Here is a 13000-nt window from a genome sequence, read left to right on the forward strand (position 1 = left end):
CACCCCCATGCTTCACTCTGGGCATGCAACAGTCTGGGTGGTACGCTTCTTTGGGGCTTCTCCACACCGTAACTCTCCCGGATGTGGGGAAAACAGTAAAGGTGGACTCATCAGAGAACAATACATGTTTCACATTGTCCACAGCCCAAGATTTGCGCTCCTTGCACCATTGAAACCGACGTTTGGCATTGGCACGAGTGACCAAAGGTTTGGCTATAGCAGCCCGGCCGTGTATATTGACCCTGTGGAGCTCCCGACGGACAGTTCTGGTGGAAACAGGAGAGTTGAGGTGCACATTTAATTCTGCCGTGATTTGGGCAGCCGTGGTTTTATGTTTTTTGGATACAATCCGGGTTAGCACCCGAACATCCCTTTCAGACAGCTTCCTCTTGCGTCCACAGTTAATCCTGTTGGATGTGGTTTGTCCTTCTTGGTGGTATGCTGACATTACCCTGGATACCGTGGCTCTTGATACATCACAAAGACTTGCTGTCTTGGTCACAGATGCGTCAGCAAGACGTGCACCAACAATTTGTCCTCTTTTGAACTCTGGTATGTCACCCATAATGTTGTGTGCATTGCAATATTTTGAGCAAAACTGTGCTCTTACCCTGCTAATTGAACCTTCACACTCTGCTCTTACTGGTGCAATGTGCAATTAATGAAGATTGGCCACCAGACTGGTCCAATTTAGCCATGAAACCTCCCACACTAAAATGACAGGTGTTTCAGTTATTTTGTCCAACCCCTGTATATATTATATAGGATCATATTATAATCTTTCTTGTTCAGTTTTTGTTTTGTCTGTCTTCATATGTGTTTTTTCAGTTTCATGCTGGTGAAGAGTTTAACGTTATTTTAACGTCATGTTTTTACACTTTGGTTACATTCATGACAGGAACGGTAGTTACTCATTACACAAGATTCATCAGTTCACAAGTTTATATCAAGCACAGTCTTGGACAATTTAGTATCTTCAATTCACCTCACTTGCATGCATTTTGGACTGTGGGACGAAACCGGGGCACCTGGAGTAAACCCACGCAGACACGGGGAGAACATGCAAACTCCACACAGAAAGGACCCGGACCGCCCCACCTGGGGATCGAACCCAGGACCTTCTTGCTGTGAGGCGACAGTGCTTCCCACTTAGCCACCCGTCACAAAGTAAAACTATTATCATTACTATTATTAGTGAACAGTAAGGTCCACTGGACAAGCTTACACTGTACAGGTGAACTGTACTGTCCGCCTGTACAGTGTAAGCTTGCAGCTTGCACAGTGCCTATGTACCATGGACCAAACAAAATTTCTTTTATTTTTAAACAATAGATAATGACCTACACATTTTTATCATCAATTGCTTCTATGATCTATGGTTTAATCTACACCATGAGTCAGTAAAATGCAAATAAATCATGTGCAAATGATTAAGCTCTTCAGTATTATTATTTACACGTTTGCTCTGGTGTACAGTGGTGTTTTTCTAGTGCCTCGTTATGTACACTACATAGGGCACAACAGTAAGTCCATTTACTTTTTATGTAGTAATAAAGCGGACAATATATACTCACCTTCCTCCGCCGAATGCTAGTGAGTCCATGTCTCCCTTAATAAAGAACATGTTATCACCTGTCCATTTGTATGCCTGAAAATGCAGGGCAGATTTATTTATTAGGGTTTTAACATCATGTTTTACACACTTGGGTTACATTCATGACAGAACAGGTAGTTACTGGTTACACGAAATTAATTAGTTCAAGTTTAAACACAGTGTCAAACACAGTCATGGACAATTTTGTATCTCCAAAGAAACCAGAGCTCCTGGAGGAAACCCACACAGAAAGGAGCCAGAATGCTCCACCTGGGAATCAAACCCAGGACCTTCTTGCTGTGAGGCAACATGCTAATCACCGAGCCACCACACAACCCTTAATGCTTAATAACTTGCACATATTGCATTGTCACATCTTGTAAGTCAATTTGTATAAAAGCATCTGCTAAACGCTTGAAATGTAAATGTGAGGCTTTTTTGTTGGTTTGGTTACCAGGTGTTTATACAAGTTTTAGCCATATTATGTATACTGTATATACTGCATGTGCTAAAAAGCACCTTAAATTTAATACTGTGAAACCCTGCAGACAACAAACCTGAAATTCAGGATGGAAGGTAAAGAGAAAAGTTTCTCCTGTGCCGTAGAATCCATCGCTGACTTTAAAGGGCTCGGATGCTAATGCACCAAATATCTGCAAAAAGAGGGTTATAATAAAGCAATAAGCCACGCGAGACTGTGCGTTACTGCGATTTTATCACGGGGAAGGTTGTGTCTTTCCCCGTGATAAAATCATAGCAGTAACGCACGGTCTTGAGTGGCTTATTGCTTTTATAAAACGACGGTCAACATAAAATATAATAAAATACAACAATGTTCAATAAATAAATGTTTTTATTTACAAAAACACTTAAATCCACGAAATCACGTAGTCCGTTAACAGTGTTGCTAGGCAACATGAGGGCGAACATAACATTCACTTTTTCTTTTCAGTGGTGTATTAATATGGAATGATGTGAGGTGGTCATAGGTGTGCGTTTATCGGGGGATTTTACAACGGCCTCGAACGCGGCTCAGCCAATCAGATGTTAGGACCGGAACTATCCGTTTTATAAATGTATTCTTAGAACAGATTCACATTATCTGAGAACTTTACTAAAACGCATAAAATATAGATGTGCTTTTTCTCAGAGATGAATGATTTGCAAAATGCACAAAAAATGAATTCAAACTGCTTTTTTCTGCCACTCATTATTTACTGAAAACAGCCAGGAACAACTGCTACACCAGCAGATCATCTTACAGGACAACAAACTAGTGCTTTAGTTAAAACTGTAAAATTTTGTAGACAAATGACCTCATGCTAAATGGTCCCCTAAGCAATTAATAATAGATTACAGACAGTGTACATAGCAATCACCATTTTTTCTCCTATCAATCAGCCAGAAAAATAAATGACTTTTGCCGATTTAGGTAAACATCTTTGTTGTGTATTCTGGAAAGAAAATGCACCAATTAGTTAACAGATTACTTTGTATTACAGTGAAAAGTACAAGCAACGGCCAGAATTCCTGGGTAGTGGTGGCACCGTACCGAATGCTCAGTTCACTCGAGGCTTCTCACCGTGCACCACGTGTACTTAAGGAAAGGTGCAGACTAGAAGATATTGAAGGTTTTAGATTCCTACTGTAACTAAATGGAATTAACAAGGAGGCTAAGTTAAAGCATAAAAGTTTAAATAATCAGGAATCTAAATAATGACACAGGTTTAGGCCTTAAATGACTACATATGAATTACAATACACTAATTAGCTTGTAGTATAAAACAACCTGATTAGAAGTACTTTATTTTATTTAGTGTCTTACCTTGCCATCGCTGTCCTTAATGACGAGAAGAACAGGCGAGTCCTGGCCCTGCATGATTCGGTACAGCGTCTTAATACTCATGCCATGTTTGGCAGTGCTGAAGGATAAAGTCCATGGATAGCCAATGGTTCTAGGCGGGAGCTTCTTTGCCAGCTATAAAAAAAATAAAAAAATATATATACATAAATATATAAGTCTCATTAGTGGTCACTCAACCTACTCACCTGATACTTTTATCCAGCAACTGCATATAAAAAAATTGTTTAATTTCATAATTACGTATTTTTGAGTTAATTACTTGTTTTATGATTCATTAATTTAATTAATATGCCGACATAAAAAAATTACCAATTTGTACCCGCTAGCAGATCTGTGAATGCCATGGGGTAAACAATTACCAAGAATGATTGTGTATAAAAAACACTCTTATATAACACAGGAAAAGAAAAAAAATGGAGAAGTGAAAGCTTGTTCTTAAAGGAAATGAAATTGAGCGCAAAAGGCCACAGCCATCAAGGCCCAATTACAGTTGCCCAAAGACCTTTTAACATCAGCAGACAGAAAGGCTAACAGAGCACTAAAAACCCTACCCACCCACTCATACATGGACAGAGCTGTATGGTACTACAGTATAGATCTGTGCACGGTGGTGAGTCTAGGTCTTCACCAGCAGGTTAAACAGCTTTTTACGATTCACCAACACAAAAGCCCTACGCTGTATAAAACACCAACCATGAGTTCACCTTCACTGTTCTATTCCCAAAGTGCTGATGCTATTAAAGAGGAATATCCACAAGGCACGAACATGAACTAAACAAGGCCCGAGCTTCAAAACAACCATGTAAAATGCCTCAGCCACAGTGAGCCCGGGTTGTTCAATTCGAAGTTCAAACATTTTGAATTCAGTTTAAACGCTTCAACAGCTGCTATCTGGAAACCCCCACTTCAAATATATGGCTGGAAAGTAGAAGAATAACAAGGAGTAACACGGTAACATTAAGAAAAGCAGCTTGAGGCTTTTTCAGATTTTAGAGTTTATCCAATGATATACGGCTCGGGTAGACAGGTACTCAACTACTTCTTTAAATTAAAATCCATGACATTTAATCACTTCAAAGATGTTTTTGACTTTGTACTAATTAAGAGAGACAAAATTGTGTATCGACAAAATGTCTTAGAAAGCAAATCGATAGCAGAAAACTAAAGATTAATTTACATCATATCTCTAAAGCACTAATTTATGATACATGATGTTTCATGTAACCAGATGTATACAGATAGAATGTATCCTAAATTGGACCCTGCTGCTTAAATGTATTAAGAACAGACACAAACAAAAAAAGCCTGAATAAATGAATCAATGATTAGGAGATGCTTCAAAAAGCTCTTCACCAAGCCTTTTAATGCAGCCGTCACACAACCAGTACTTTTAACAATATAAAAAATAACAGGCTCACCTTTTCGACCTGGTCAGCCTCCAGGAGGTCGCTGGGTTCACTCAGGTTGGGTTTAAAGGTCTCGAGCTCCAGGTTGGCTGTGATGGATGTACTATGTTTGGAGTTCACCTCCTCCTTAGTGGTGATCTAGAAGCAGAAACTACAGTAAGTGAGGTGGCTTCAGTTGGGTGTAAAACATGTTTCTTTTAGATCTGAGCAGAATCCAAAGACGGTATTGACCTCCTAATTGTTTGATGTTGTTGTTGAGGTACACTATATGGCCAAAAGTATGTAGACACCTGACTGTGAAAATGTTGAACAACACCACCACAGGGGAAAGTGAAAGAGGAGCCTGGTGTGCAACAGACTTTCCAATTTATCCCAAAGCTCTTTAATGTGGTTGAGCTCAGGGCTCTGTGCAGGCCACTGGAGGTCTTTGTGGACTTTTGTGCAAAGGGGTACCGCTATGCTCAAACAGAAAGAAGTCCTCCTCAAACTGTTGCCACAAAGCTAGAATAATTTATTTTAGATCATTTCTTTTATACACATTACCAATAAGTGCATCTTACAAACCTGATCTCAAAAATAACAAGGGGTGTCCTCTTAATTTTGGCCATACAGTGTTTTTATGTATTTAAAAAAAGGATAAAGGATAATGTCCACAAAACAAAAACTACATAATAAACATGCATTGTAATGCAAGGTTGTAAAGTTCTACCCAATCTAACTTCATATTCATCCACTGATATCCATGTCCCAAATCTATCTAAGCTATTAGAACTAAGGACATATCGGGTAACTTTGATCACAAGCGAACGATGCATGGGTCTGATGGAAAAGTGGCAAAGACAGAGACACTTCGCCTCTCGCAGCCTGAACACACTCAAGTTACACAACCCTTGCTTGAATTACCTGCATTGTCTCCTGCAACAACTGAACAAACGCTCTATGGAGCCCTAACTTCCATCCTTTATCGATGGTACACCCTCCCCTCCATCCTTCACTGCAGAACAGTCATGTGGCTGCCTGAGGGAATATAACACCACCTCTAGTGTGGCTGCTGAGGTAATGCTTGTGGCACGGGTTCAAGAATATGGCTCAGTAGAATTTGAAGTGCAAAGTAAAACCTGGATTATGCTTGTTCAGAAATGTTAGAGGGCCACATGAAATGAATTTCAAAAAGCCCAACCCTTCCACATCACAAAAGCTTCAACTGTTCCTGGAATTGTTCATGATATAAACTCTCATCAGCTTTTTATTTATGTTCACCTACATTGTACATTTATTGACTCCTATAAGCTACTACCACGTCAATGCACTGTGTGGGTATACAATTACTGACTTAGCCCATCTGTTTTTCTGTACTCCCTCTACACAATCCATCAAAAGGAAGGGACCTCTATAGCAGCGTGCCCCAACCTTTTTTGCACCACAGACCGGTTTCATATAAGATATAATTTCACGGACCGGCAGGGAAGGGAGGCTTTAATAATATTGCTCACAAATGATGTAAAATGAGCTTTTTTCTGCTCCCACCTAGGGGTGACAATAAGACAATAACACCTGAAATAGAAGCAGGATCAACTGCTTTTCTAGCGATCTCTAATCGTAATAAATAGCCCACGGACCAGTACCGGTCAGCAGCCTGGTGGTTAGTGACCACTGCTCTAAAGGACCCCACCTGACAAGATGTCATCTGGGAGGTGGACCATTCCCACTGCAGTGGCACTAACGCCATGGTATTTGGTGCGCTACTGGTTTGGGGATATATAATTAGGTCAATGGTTGAAGGAATAGTTTATGCTTGTTCTGAAATGTTTGAGGGCCACTTGAAACAAATTTTAAAAAGCCCAACCCTTCCACACCACAACAGTTTCATTTGTGCTTGGTCCTGTTTGCACTCCAAAATGTGGTCTTAGAAAAATACACTGCAAACATTTAGTTCAGACAATTAGTATTTGACTGTTGGTTTGTTTATTTTATTTTTTTATGTCACTTTAAACACTTGATTGTGTTATTTATGGCATGATGGGTATTATGTTTAAGTCATTTTTTTTGTTTCTATTTGTCCTTTTATTTTTTTCATTTTTGTTTCTGCCAGCAAGTTTAGGATTTTTCTTGTGTTTTCTTGGTTGAGGGGTTTCTTTAACAGTTCCAGGTATGTGTAGCTGTTATTTGACTGTTGGTAGACTCTTGATTTCCCTATTTATTTGGTTTTTTGTGATGTGCATGGTTTTGAAATAGATGCATAACCAGGCATTAGAATCCCCATATTTATAAAAAAAAAAAAAACACAATTTTATATTAAACATTATGTCCTCTGCAAACATACGTCTGAGCCAAGCACAACCACACAGTGTTAGTAGGTTAAGATTTTAGAAGGCATTGACTAAACAATTCTAAACATATCTAGAATGGATCTAGGGTTTCCTAAGGATCTATTAGCAGGCACCTGAAGCCGCTTGCAAAGGGCGCGCAGCTCTTCAGTGTTTAGCACATCGATCCGGCAGTGGTGTTCGGTCAGTGAGATTACCTAGTACACAGATAAAAGGGGGAGAGATCATAACTGAGCATGGAGAGAGTGAGCAGAGTAGTGAGTATGATGAGGGGAGGGAATGTGGACACTGTAGTCTTCATTATAGATCTGACACTCGGCTTTTTACTTGTTTTTCACTTTGTGTTCTGACTGAAAATGTGAGCTACCGAAGGCGACTGTTTTGCATGCTGTGAGCTGTTTTTCAAAATGATACCGTCACATAAGCTGTACAAGGACCAGGCATGTAGCATCTTAAAAACACAAGCCCAAAAACACACACACACACACACACACACACACACACACACACACAGTCAGGCTTCATATAGCTGCATGCTTCCTAATTGAATTGTTTAATATATTAGCTGCATTAGTTGCCTGGCTACCTTGATCTGGCAGATAGTTCTGGGTGCTAAAATAAGCATTGTTAAATCCAAAGAGACTGTTTTTTAAAACCAGCAACAAAAGTGGCATCACGCTTTGTGCCAAGAAGCCTTCATGGGGCTCTAGTAAAACACAAAACCGGGAGGCATCCATCCCATGACTGAATAAACAGAAACCAAATCACTGCACCATAACAAAATAAAAGACTCCAAGCATGCTTGTAGAGCTATCTTGACGTAGACATTCCTGCTAAACCATGTCACGTATGCTTATTTGACTTGAGAAACAGGTCAGATGAGTACTCTTGGGCAGGACAGAACAGGCCAGATTTACTGAAGCACCGAGCAGAACAGAGCAGTGATTTTTAAAGGGGGTGGTGTAATTCCCCCTGAAGTACATGTAGCTTCCGGAGGGAGCCATTAACAGAAATAAAAAGAGCCACAGCTGTAAAACAGATTATTAAAAATACTGAACACGTAAACAAGATTCATAATTAAAAAAATATATAATGCTGCTCAGCACAGAACATCAAAAAACCTTACCAAACGATACTGCAGGATCAGCCTTGCACACCTACAGGGGTTGGACAAAATAACTGAAACACCTGGTTTTAGACCACAATAATTTATTATTATGGTGTAGGGCCTCCTTTTGCGGCCAATACAGCGTCAATTCGTCTTGGAAATGACATATACAAGTCCTGCACAGTGGTCAGAGGGATTTTAAGCCATTCTTCTTGCAGGATAGTGGCCAGGTCACTACGTGATGCTGGTGGAGGAAAACGTTTCCTGACTCGCTTCTCCAAAACACCCCAAAGTGGCTCAATAATATTTAGATCTGGTGACTGTGCAGGCCATGGGAGATGTTCAACTTCACTTTCATGTTCATCAAACCAATCTTTCACCAGTCTTGCTGTGTGTATTGGTGCATTGTCATCCTGATACACGGCACCGCCATTGGATGCACATGGTCCTCCAGAATGGTTCGGTAGTCCTTGGCAGTGACGCGCCCATGTAGCACAAGTATTGGGCCAAGGGAATGCCATGATATGGCAGCCCAAACCATCACTGATCCACCCCCATGCTTCACTCTGGGCATGCAACAGTCTGGGTGGTACGCTTCTTTGGGGCTTCTCCACACCGTAACTCTCCCGGATGTGGGGAAAACAGTAAAGGTGGACTCATCAGAGAACAATACATGTTTCACATTGTCCACAGCCCAAGATTTGCGCTCCTTGCACCATTGAAACCGACGTTTGGCATTAGCACGAGTGACCAAAGGTTTGGCTATAGCAGCCCGGCCGTGTATATTGACCCTGTGGAGCTCCCGACGGACAGTTCTGGTGGAAACAGGAGAGTTGAGGTGCACATTTAATTCTGCCGTGATTTGGGCAGCCGTGGTTTTATGTTTTTTGGATACAATCCGGGTTAGCACCCGAACATCCCTTTCAGACAGCTTCCTCTTGCGTCCACAGTTAATCCTGTTGGATGTGGTTTGTCCTTCTTGGTGGTATGCTGACATTACCCTGGATACCGTGGCTCTTGATACATCACAAAGACTTGCTGTCTTGGTCACAGATGCGCCAGCAAGACGTGCACCAACAATTTGTCCTCTTTTGAACTCTGGTATGTCACCCATAATGTTGTGTGCATTGCAATATTTTGAGCAAAACTGTGCTCTTACCCTGCTAACTGAACCTTCACACTCTGCTCTTACTGGTGCAATGTGCAATTAATGAAGATTGGCCACCAGACTGGTCCAATTTAGCCATGAAACCTCCCACACTAAAATGACAGGTGTTTCAGTTATTTTGTCCAACCCCTGTACATTGTACATTTGCTGACTCTTATAAACTAAACTACCACATCAATGCAGTTTGTGGGTATACAAATACTGACCTAGCCCATCTGTTTTTCTGTACTCCCTCTGCACAATCTATCAATGGAAAGGGACCTCAATAGGACCCCAACTGACAAGATGTCATTTGGGAGATGGACCATTCCCACTGCAATGGCACTAATATCATGGTATTGGGTGCTGTACTGGTTTGCATACAGTAGGTGCAGCAGTGTTTTGGGGATATATAATCACCTCAATGCTGAACAAAGAATAATGCCCTGAGCAAAAATATTAACAGCTTAATGTGATCAGAAAGCGTGCACTGATGAATTAGACGAGGATTAACACACATGCCTAAGATCAGACTTGACACAGAATACGTTGTAATTAGAATAATCCAAGGTAGGAATACATACTAATTAAGTGTTTTTTTAAAAAACACTATCAGGACATAATTTTAAAGTGAAATTAGATTTGGTACAAAGCCATCAAGCAATCTGTTTTGGTTTACTGGCTAATGACTAGCAGCTCCAAAACACAGCCTGGCTAATCAGATCCCAAATCAAGTAATTCAGGAAGCTTCAGAGGCCAAACAGACAGGATGATCATTTTTAAACCCGACATTAATTATCTATGCTACCATAATAATCTGGTTGGAAAGATTCCTTTGACACAAATAGATTAAAAGATTAAAAGTGTTTATTACTGGAGCATAGATGGCAGGAGCTGAACTTCAACAAGTTATCCTGACCCTGATCAATGTCATGACAGTGGTCTCTTGTATGGTTTTGGTTCCAATTCATTCCAAAGGTGTTCAATGGGGTTGAAGTCAGAGCTCACTGAAGGCCACTGGGGTTCTGCCACACCGACTTCTAATTGATTGTATACAATGGGTTAGTATTGTAAGCAATGTGTGTGGCTGAAACTCCTGAACATTATTAGGAGGGGTGTCCACATACTTTTGGTAGTTAAAATAGAAGGCAGGCACTAACAGCACAGCTTTCTTGGTTAGAACTGGCACTTCTGGTTGTTGTTTTGTTATATTAACATAATAACATAACTTAAAGTATATTAATTAGAAGAAGCAATGCAGATACAACTTTTAGCTTAAGAAAAAGTGGCTTTATTAATGTAGTTAGCTATACAGATTAGGTAAACTTATGGCATCCTGAGAAACAATTAAATGCAATGTCTATGGCTTTGGTAAGGTTTGATACTTCAGATGTTTTTACCAGTAAATAACTTCAATAACATTTTTAACCACAGTCTTTAAATTGAGGCAGAAACACAGCACAACAACGTGTTTTCCAAAAATCCCTTAAAATGTAAGTTTTAAGAGCGGTTTTCCAACCCAGGTCTTGGATTGGTCTATGTAAGTATAGATGTTTAAGGGAATGAAACATTTAACCTACATGAGTGTGTTGACGCAGAAAGGCTAACATGAAGGTTAAATTCAAGATAAGCAATGAGAAACAGTCGCATACAGATCCGAGTACGACTGGGTCATATGCAAGAGACTTTAGCAAACAAACTCAAGAAATAACAGAAGAAGAAGAGGTGAAGAACAGGCATTTCCTTTGCCAAGTTTATTTTCATAAAGGATAATTTGGTGGTTTGTGGATCTTGCTTATATAATGGCCACTTGCCAAGGATTTGAACCTGAATACAGTATTTAAAACGTTTTGCTTTCTCATAACTACATGATATAAATAAAGTACATATTTTAATAACACTTTCTGGTCCATTACACACACTGCCATAACAACTGGCACAAATGGTAGCAGATATCATAATGCATTACCCGCTTAATAATGCTGCACGCAGGGTGCTTTTCAATTTCACACACTGTAACCAACAAAGAAAAGCTTCTAATGTTATTAAAAATAATAGTTTAATAGTACATTTCCTTTACTTATATCTATAAATGATGACAACTGAACCATCTCATTTCTTATAACTCTTAAGTGCAGATTTTCTTTCCAGTTCTCCGATGCAACTCTGCTGACTTACAGAATTTGTGCTTTTCTAGAAGAATTGACTAATAATAAAATCCATGATGTTTGGTACAACAGACTGGAGTTCTATGCACGTTTTGATGGGTGCATTACAACAAGTCCATTATATGACAGCATGGGAAAGCCACCAGCTTTACTCAATCAACAAAGTCACATGTCACAAAGTTAAATGACATTATAGAAATTGCTGCACAGCAAAAGTAATAACCTGCATTGCTGTATGCACATTTTGATCCAAAAGAGTGTTTCAATTGATCTCTCATGACAATGAAAAGTTGAGTAATGGTAACTCAGTGGTTAAGTTAGTGGACTAGTACTTTGATCAATGTCAAGTTAACACAACTGGCCCCTGAACAAGACCATAACCTTCAGCTGTTTGCATTGTCGCTCTGGATAAAAGCGTCTGCAAAATGCCAAAAATGTAAGATGCAGAGGTTGTAGAACAATTTGAAATACAAAGACAAACATACTTCTGATAAGAGTAACAGTCACACACTGACTCACAGTGAGTCACACCATTCTGATGTATTACATCGGACGCATTACTATTAAAAGACATTTTACACTAAAGAATAACATTATGTGTACTGTTTTATATGTACAGGTGTAGCCTAGCGGTTAAGGTACTAGGCTAGTAATCGAAAGGTCACTGGTTCAAGCCCCATCACTGCCAGGTTGCCACTCTTGGGCCCTTAACCCTTAATTGCTCAGACAATTTACTGTCACGGTGCTTTAAGTCACTTTGGATAAAAGCATCTGCTAAATGCCAAAAATGTAAATGTTTTCCCTTCGGAGTGGCACGGTGGCTCGGTGGGTAGCACTGTCGCTTCACAGCAAGAAGGTCCTGGGTTCGATTCCTTGGTGGAGCAGACCGGGTCCTTTCTGTGCTGAGTTTGCATGTTCTCCCCGTGTCTGTGCGGGTTTCCTCCGGGAGCTCCGGTTTCCTCCCACAGTCGAAAAACATGCGGCGAATTTGAGGTATAAAATAAATAAAACTTATTCGACCTGTCCTGTCATGAGTGCGACGAAAGTGTGTAAAACATGACGTTAAAATTCTAATAAATAAATAAATAATTTTATTTCCTTCGTTTTAAGGGAATTGGACACAGTTGGACAATTGCACTGTGACTGACCAATAAAGTCAAACTGTCTCAAGTTTTTGAAAAGAAAAGTTGGGTTAATATTTGCAATAGGATTTATTTATTTATTTATTCGGACTTAGATACGTTTATATAAATCGTTATAAGATAACCCAACTGTGCGGAACACTGTGACTTGACTCTATCTGGCTAACCATGATAGCGACCTAGCATGAAGAGTTTCCGCCCGCTGGGAGCTTTCTGTTTAAGCGGTCGGTCAAATAGCATTTGG

The 13000-nt window shown here is 40.0% G+C and overlaps 1 protein-coding gene across 4 annotated transcripts in view; it reads right to left on the reverse strand.

Moving 5' to 3' along the window:
• oxr1a (oxidation resistance 1a) overlaps window positions 1-13000 on the reverse strand; it is a 143874-nt gene that overhangs the window by 4011 nt on the left and 126863 nt on the right. For 3 of the 4 annotated variants that reach the window (XM_062985922.1, XM_062985919.1, XM_062985920.1), the window contains 5 exons: window positions 7308-7388; window positions 4877-5002; window positions 3420-3572; window positions 2152-2247; window positions 1575-1648 (listed from right to left, as the gene is read on the reverse strand). In XM_062985922.1, the coding sequence (XP_062841992.1) occupies window positions 1575-1648; window positions 2152-2247; window positions 3420-3572; window positions 4877-5002; window positions 7308-7388 (530 nt within the window). The remainder of the gene's footprint in view (window positions 1-1574; window positions 1649-2151; window positions 2248-3419; window positions 3573-4876; window positions 5003-7307; window positions 7389-13000) is intronic. The other variant, XM_062985921.1, reaches the window with a different exon arrangement.

Source organism: Trichomycterus rosablanca, chromosome 23 (assembly GCF_030014385.1).
Source record: "Trichomycterus rosablanca isolate fTriRos1 chromosome 23, fTriRos1.hap1, whole genome shotgun sequence".
Classification (NCBI taxonomy): Eukaryota; Metazoa; Chordata; class Actinopteri; order Siluriformes; family Trichomycteridae; genus Trichomycterus; species Trichomycterus rosablanca.